This window comes from Hipposideros armiger, unplaced genomic scaffold (genome assembly GCF_001890085.2).
Source record: "Hipposideros armiger isolate ML-2016 unplaced genomic scaffold, ASM189008v1 scaffold_134, whole genome shotgun sequence".
NCBI classification, from domain to species: Eukaryota; Metazoa; Chordata; class Mammalia; order Chiroptera; family Hipposideridae; genus Hipposideros; species Hipposideros armiger.
In genome coordinates this window covers 3,360,887-3,369,184 of record NW_017731484.1, presented here as the reverse complement: position 1 = coordinate 3,369,184, position 8,298 = coordinate 3,360,887, and the positions used below count along the sequence as shown (strand labels likewise).

At 51.1% G+C, this 8,298-nt stretch overlaps 1 protein-coding gene across 1 annotated transcript; it reads left to right on the top strand.

Moving 5' to 3' along the window:
- The first annotated feature begins 561 nt into the window (after window positions 1-561).
- Window positions 562-2,729, top strand: AVPR1B (arginine vasopressin receptor 1B). The gene is made up of 2 exons (XM_019649634.1): window positions 562-1,677; window positions 2,361-2,729. The coding sequence occupies exons 1-2, from the start codon at window positions 738-740 to the stop codon at window positions 2,675-2,677; spliced, it is 1,257 nt and encodes a 418-aa protein (XP_019505179.1). The 5' UTR covers window positions 562-737; the 3' UTR covers window positions 2,678-2,729.
- The last annotated feature ends 5,569 nt before the right edge of the window (window positions 2,730-8,298 follow it).

The window sequence follows — 8,298 nt, the reverse complement described above, 5'->3', positions numbered from 1 at the left end:
TCTGTTTGCAGGTCTGTGGGTCCCGCAGGCTGGTGAGCGCTGCGTGGTCCACTGTCGCTCCCTGTCCCAGGTCCCCCGCCCCTCTGCTCCTCCCCCCTTACGCTTCCTTGATGGCCCTCCCTTTCCCTCCCTGGCTGGGGGCCTGAGACTCACTCCGCCCTCCTCTGCAGGAGCCAACCCACGCTAAGAGCCGCTGGACTCTGCTGCCAGCCCATAAAACCTGCCCGGCCCGAGCCGCTGCGTTCCCGCGGCCCCCTGTCGCTGCTCACCTGCCGGGAGACGTGGGTCGCCCAAACCGCGCCTCCAAACAGCCTTAGGGGCATCTGCTTTCCGCCTCCAGAAAAGTTTGGAGCAAGTGAATTTGGGGTAGATTTGGGAGTGGCGCCGCTCCCCCAGCTTTCTTTCCCTTCCAGAAGCCTCACCACATCCTCATCCATGCTTCCCCTCCTGACTCCTTGTCCCCCGAGCCCCTCCTTTGCCCCTAGGTTCCCCATCCCCTCTCTGGGGTCAGCACCGTCTTCCTTACCTCATTCTGCCTCCTCCTCCCTATCCCTATCCTCTTAACTATTTCCACCTATTGTATCTGCAGGCTTCTCCCTGTCATCCCCGCAGTTCTCCTTTCTCTCCATCTTACACCTCTCCCTCCCCACTCCAGCCCATCCCTCAAACCTCTCCTTGCAACCACACTCTCCATCCATCCCTCTCCCTCCTCCCTTCCCTCCCAGCAAACTTCTACCATGGATTCTGGGCCTCCTTGGGCTGCCAACCCCATCCCCGGGGGCACCCTCTCTGCCCCCAATGCCACCACACCCTGGCTGGGCCGGGATGAGGAGCTGGCCAAGGTGGAGATCGCGGTCCTGGCCACTGTCCTGGCGCTGGCGACAGGGGGCAACCTGACTGTGCTGCTGATGCTGGGCCAGCAGGGCCGCAAGCGTGCCCGCATGCACCTGTTTGTGCTGCACCTGGCCCTGACTGACCTGGGTGTGGCGCTCTTTCAGGTGCTGCCCCAGCTGCTCTGGGACATCACATACCGCTTCCAGGGCCCTGACCTCCTCTGCCGGGCCGTCAAGTACCTGCAGGTGCTCAGCATGTTCGCCTCCACCTACATGCTGCTGGCCATGACGCTGGACCGCTACCTGGCCGTGTGTTACCCCCTGCGCAGCCTCCAGCAGCCCAGCCAGTCTACCTACCCACTCATCGCTGCCCCCTGGCTGCTGGCCGCCATCCTCGGCCTGCCTCAAGTCTTCATTTTTTCTTTGCGGGAGGTGAGCCAGGGCTCAGGGGTGCTGGACTGCTGGGCAGACTTTCGCTTCCCTTGGGGAGCACGAGCTTACATTACCTGGACCACCCTGGCCATCTTTGTCTTGCCTGTGGCCATGCTCACAGCCTGCTACAGCCTCATCTGTCACGAGATTTGTAAGAACCTAAAAGTCAAGACACAGACCTGGCGAGTCGAAGGAGGGGGCTGGAGGACTTGGGACAGGCCCTCGCCTTCCGCCCCAGCTGCAGCCATGCGGGGACTGCCATCCCGGGTCAGCAGTATCAGCACCATCTCAAGGGCCAAGATCCGAACTGTGAAGATGACCTTTGTCATTGTGCTGGCCTACATCGCCTGCTGGGCACCCTTTTTCAGCGTCCAGATGTGGTCAGTGTGGGACGAGAATGCCCCTGATGAAGGCAAGTGTGTGTGGTCAGGGTAGGGGGTGGGGAGAGTGGGAAAGAGCCCAGAAGGGAGAACAGAAGGATTCGGACAGATTATAGTACTTCCCAGGGCCAGGCAGGTAAGAAATGAGTGAAGCAATTAAGATGGTACCTGTTGGGCAGGCCGAGTGGCTCAGTTGGTTAAGAGCTCGCTCAAGAGTTTGAGCTCTGAGCAATAGCAGTTCAATGCCCAGCCCGAGCTGAGCTGCCAACAGGTGTCAGGATGGCTCAGTTAAAAAAAAAAGAAAAAAGATGGTGCCTGTCCCATGTGAAAAGGGGCAGCTACAACTCCCATCCAGCCGACTGATGCCATGTGAGTAGCTTTTATGTGACAGTTGCACACTTTAAAATTTGATTAACTAATTTAAACATTTTAAAATACTATGTGGCCCTAAAGAAATATGTCTATTGGCAGACTTGGCCAACCAACAGTTAAATGAATCCGAATGATGGAATTGCAGGGAATTTTCAGGTGATCCTGTCCAGGATGGCAATTTGTGGCCCGTGAGCTGTGTCTCTTAGCACGCTTTCCTCCTCCATTGTGAGTCCCTTCTCCTTTCTAAGACTCAGTTTCCTCCTCTGTTCAGGGAGAGCCTGGACTCTTTCCCAGATCCCTCCCAGCTGTCATTCTAAGGCTTCTCGTGCTTCTCTCTCGGCAGATTCAACCAATGTGGCTTTCACCATCTCCATGCTTTTGGGCAACCTCAGCAGCTGCTGCAACCCCTGGATCTACATGGGCTTCAACAGCCACCTGTGGCCGCGCCCCCTGCGTCATCTGGCCTGCTGCGGGGGTCCTCGGCCTGGGATGCGCAGGCAGCTCTCTAATGGCAGCTTCTCCAGCCGCCACACCACGCTGCTGACCCGATCCAGCGTCCCAACCACCCTCAGCCTCAGTGGGAAGCCTGGACCCGAAGAGTCACTGAAGGACTCAGAGCAGGTGGATGGGGAAGGCATCGCTGAGACAGGCATCTTTTAGGGAACACGCCCTGGAGTCTGTTGCTGCTCATGGGACTGTAGGAGGGTGTCTGCTCATCTCAGCGCTGGGCGTAAATGCAGAGAGGGTCAGGGTTGGAGTCAAGGGGAGCCCAGTCTGAGGCAGTGTGAAGAGGCCAGAATGGCTACCCTTGGTGCCTAGCCTGACTTCATTCGCTCCCAATCTCACATGCTTGGAGTCGGGGAGAATCAAACCGTCTGCTCCCTAATCCTGCCACATTCACAGGGTGTCCAGGAACACACCCACATGGTAGATGTGGTGACCACACCTGGAGCAGGCCTAGGACTGCCTTGTCTGGGGGTCCACAGTTAGCTGGAACTCAGAGGCTGGTCTCCTACCTTGGCTACTTGTCCCCTTCCTAACCTGACCAGCACACCCAGCCTAACCAGGAGGGGGAAAAGTGAAAAACTGTAAGGAAGGCCCTATTTGGATCCTGGATTAAAAAAATATATTTTTTGTAAAAGGAGGATTGTTTAATGAAGAAAAGTAAATGGGTCTGAGGGCTTTGCCTGCTCTGCCCATCTGTCTAGTGGAGGGAGATGCAGGATTTAGTACAGCATCAGATAACTAGCAGAAACTCTATAAATTCTATTTCCTCTTCTCCCTATACCACCCCCTTTATAGGGTGGTGATGGGGGCAAAGTGTTGTATATTCTTAGTGTTATGTCCCCCCGGGAGCGATTGTGAGAAGAAAGAGGGTAGGGAAGGAAGGGATGAAATTAGGAATGGAGGAAGCCTCAGAAGCACTGGAAGTGGTTGCTTTCCTTCCTCTCCCCACGGGGTCCAGATCGCCCCTTCCTCTGGGGCTGCATGGAGGAGACAACCTTTTAGAAAGTGTGATGGGATCATGGCTCTGGATTTCCTCCAGGCTCTTCTGAACCTCCACACAAATCATGTGCATTCTGTGATCAAGTCAGGAGCCCAGGATTTGAAACTTGGCTCTGCCTTCAGGTAACTATGACCTTGGGCAAGTCACCTCCCTCTCTGGGCCTCAGTCTCTTCAGCTGTAGAACAGAGATGATTTCTAAGGTCTTTTCCAGCGCTACACTTTCATGAATTTGCAAGACTGGAAATGACATTACAATAGAGAAATACAAAGGGAACTCTGACCAACAGTCTCTAGAAGAATCATTTGGATTTTTATGAAAATTACATTTATACTCTTTGACTCAATTCTGGTGACTGTGGGTCCTGCTATGGCCATACTGCCCGTTTTTGCCCCAATTCTGTGATGCTGGTGGCGGGAGAGACAGCAGGGCAGGTAGAGTCTGGGCTCTGCCCTGAACTATCTCCAGTGGGATTTATATCATGGAGTAGCTTTCCCACCCGAATTTTGATTCTAATCTTAGAGATACCCCTGATGGTGGAAAGAGCATCAGCTAAAGCATCAGGAGAACTGGGTCCTGGTTCCACCACCAATGACCAACATAGGTGAAATGCTTGCTCTCTCGTTATGAGGGTCAAGTAGAACTGGGGATGTATAGGTGGTTTGTAAACCCATGAGCTCTATACTAATGTAAGAAATGGTTAATCTAATTAAGAAGTCCTGAGAGCAGCTCTAAGAAACAGGTTCAATCTGCCCCCCTCTACTAGGGAGGCTTTGAGGAATGACTATGACTTTGGGGATACATGTATTTAAGACTACTCAGCTCTCAGAAGCCTCCTTGGGTTTCCTTAAAAGACAAGAATGAAGCTGAGTGTTGTGAGTGGGCAAAGCATCCCAATCCTTCAGTGCTAGAGAACTAGAAGGTGGGACACAGGCCCCTAGTGGAACCAAGATTCAAGGAAGAGGACCCATGGTCTTTTCACTGTGCTGCATTGCCCACGTCTGTCCCTGACATCCAACCACTTCTTCCCTGTCCATCTGCCTCAGTGGAGCTGGGTTTAGGCGCCTCCCATGCCAGCCTAAGCTGTTAAAGTTGTTCCTTCCTCTGCTTACATGACCCACCTCCCCGCTTCAGACCACAGCTCCTGACCCTAATGCCCATAGCAGGTACTAGGTAAGTCTTTGCTCATCGTGAAGAATGGGAAAGAGACAGGATACCAACCTTGTGCCCCAAAGCTATGGGTTTGATTGTTGATCTTACCCCTTTTCTACCGGTATGAACTTGGGCAAGTTATCCAATCTCTCTGAGCAACAGTTTCTTCATTTGTTAAATAGAAACAACTATGCCACCACGTTGGAGGAATTTGGAAGACTGTAAACAATAGAATACTCTACTGCTGTTAGAGAAGATAATGGTGGCCTGGCTCTGGCTGCATCTGGTGGGTGACTTCTAGGGCACTGGGCTCAGGAGACTCTACAGTTCAGAGAAGAGAGGAGACCTGGATTCGAGGTTGGCCAGAGCACCTTCCATGTCTCCCCTTCGCCTTCTACAGCAAATAATACCACTATTATATTCTCAGTTTGGCATCGCACAAGGGGGATCTACTTGTTGTGGGCTTGGGAGCCCTCACTGTTCCTTCTATGGAAAGGCTGCATTTGATCTTTTTCAGAAAGCTGGTGCTGCCCTATGAAAAGGCCAGAGGGGAGCAACAGGACACTCCTGCAGAAAATGGCAGGATCTTGTCTGGATCTACGAATGACAGCTTTTGCACGATGTGTAGGAAGCTCTCACAGACATTCTGGGACAGCACAAGGGCCTTGGATAGGGTTCAGAGAGAGGGGCCCCTGTGGGAAGCAAGAAGGCTCTGTGCTGTCTGGGTCAGTCTCATTTCCGACAGCTAACCCCAGGAAGCTAACTCTCTGTGAAATCCAGCACTTCGGTCCCTTAGAACCCACTTGGGAGCATGGGGTGAGGGGGCAGGCAGGGCAGAGGATGGCAAGAGGAGGTTAACTGGTTGGCTTTGAGGGTTTCTCAGAATGGCTGTTCATGTTTTGATATAGGCCAGTCATTTTCCAGATGATTCTGTGTTTTGTGTGTAAATAGGTCTTGTATTTATCAAGGGGCTATTATAGATTCATCCTGGGCTGTGGCAGCTCACTCCTGGGTCAGGAACCCAGAGATCTGGTTGAAATTAACCAATAAAATTCCTTAATAACCAGGAAGTTTCTGGGAATCTTTGTTTCCTAGGGGCAATGATAATGGAATAGGCAAGCTAAAATAAAATTTCGATCTCTTTAAGCAGGGAAGGGGCAGGCGCAGGGGGAAGGTTGAGGTAATGGGGAGTCACCTTCCGGGCGCCTCGCTTCGTGCAGTTTAAGCTGGAGAAGGCAACAAGAGTGTTTTGCGATTTTCCCTGGAGCCACACAGTGGCAGTGTGGAGCTGAAAGTGGGTCTGAAGCAATAAAAACCCACAGGGGCAGGCTGGGAAAATCACCCAGCTTCCCAGCTCTAAGGCTGTACTAACTTTCGGTAAAATTCTAGAGTCTTGGCCTCTCATTTGACCCAGTTCTCCTGAGATACCTGGACACGTGCTTTTTGTCTTGCTAAGCTCACAGAGGATGTACTCGACAAGGAAGGACAAAGAACAAAAGTTTTCTACTGCAGGTGAAAAACTGAGTGTAGAAATTCCTGTCTAAAAGGGTGAGTGAGGGAGCTAGCGGGACCTCAAAAAAACAAAACAAAATAAAACAAAAAACAACCTAGATGAGATGGAGTTATTATAATGTGTTCAGTTTAGAGGCTGGGGGGTTGGGTTAGAAGGCCTCTGTCCCAGGAGTAAAAAGCTCACTGATGTTAGTCATAAAATACCCCCTCAACCTAGTGGGTCTTGTTGACTAATAAGACAGTATCCCTCATGGAATTCTGCTGAATTTCAATGGTGGGCATTAGGTGCTTGCTTCTTTAGAATAAGAATTCATTACAGACAGGTCACATTTATTCTGCATATTCCCAGTTCATTATTGGCATTTAATCAACCATCTACTGGTTGCCAGTAGGATATCAGTTTCTCTGTATCTTGTTATAAGATAGTTTTGGAGGGGTTTTCATCCAGTTCTCACCCACAGAGGAATTCAGAGTGGGGCAGCACAATTGTCCCCTGGAAGTTCTGATGACATACAACATGGGAGAAAGTGACTTCATTGTACTAGAAACTATACTCCTGAAAGGGTGAGTACTCATACAGGCCACCATTCATACAGATTTAAGCAGCTAACCCTCTAACCTCACAGAGTTATCACAAACAAAAGGCCATTTTATTTCTAGCAACATGGCCGGCAATGACTTTGAGGATCAATTCAAATCGTTAGCTGGCCCCAATCATCAGCTTATTGACCCAAACTCCTTAGGACATGAAACCAGCCCTCCACTTTACTTATCAGGGCATCTGAGAAGTCATCTGCACTATTGACAGTCAATCAAATCTCTGTCACTTGTAGTCACACTTAGCTCAATTCTTAAACAGCACTCTCCAAGGATGCCTCCTCCTTATAAGCAGTCAGGGTGGATGCTAATGTTAACCTCCATGATATATTTATTTGCTATCAAATGTCATACCTTTAAGCCAATCATAGCAGAGTTCATTATAGACCTTAATTAGATGGTCACTTGCATTCAGGTCTCTGTTCTCTCTGACACCAACTCCCTGCTCCAGAGTAGCATCACTCCCTCTGAGCCACAGACATTTCTCCACGCAGTTCTGAGGCCTGCGTCCAGTCAGGCCTGCTCCCGTTCCTTCTGTCTCTTCTCCCATCAATCGATTTTCTGCCATTCTTTCTAAACTGAGGTCACAAACTCCCCTCTGGGATGTTTTCTCTGATTAGATCCACCTGATCCTAACTTCCTTGTGCCCAGTTTGCCTAAACTTTAATAGGCTCTGGTTTGATTGCTCGGTGTTAATTCCTCCATTGTCACATGTTGTCTTGCACATGTTCTTGCCTGTCCTCACAACTAGGACATGCATGCTTTGACCCCACCCACCCAGATGCTCAAGCCTTCTTTTTATTTTTTTTATTTTTTTATTTTTAGTTTTTTAGCTGAGCCATCCTGCCACCTGTTGGCAGCTCAGCGGCAACTCAGCTCGGGCCGGGACTCGAACCGCTGTTGCTCAGAGCTCACATTCTTGAACGAGCTCTTAAACAACCGAGCCATTTGGCCGGCCCTCAAGCTTTTTTTTTTTTTTTTTTTAAGATTTTTATTGGGGAATTGGGGGGATGAGAACAGTGCTGGGGAATGGGGGAAGGGGAACAGACAAGTTGCTGTCGTTTTGTTCTTCAATCTAGTTGTGGAGGACGTTGCTTCACTGGCCCAAGTTGGCACCATCATTGCGCTCTTCCCGGGCCAGGCAGATCAGTCGCCAGCTTCTGGACGGCCACCCACCCACCGTGGCTGCTGGCCGCTCACGCTGGCTGCTGGCCACACTCGGTAGCCCATGGCAACCCACTGCCACAAGGGCTGCAGCCTAGCTATAGCCGGCGACTCATGGCAGCCCAGCTCCAGGTTGAGCTGTTGTTCAGCATCTTAGCTGTAGAGAGCAGTGTCACTGGCCCTCATTTGTGGGATCCGAACCGGGGCCCTCTGGTGTCCCAAGCCAGCTCTTAACCATCGTGCCACTCGGCTGGCCCTCAAGCTTTCTTTTCATATATGCTCCTCCCAACTCCCAGGGCCCATCCAGAATTTTGCAGAGAGCAGGCGTTCTGTCTGGGCTACTGCAGTTGT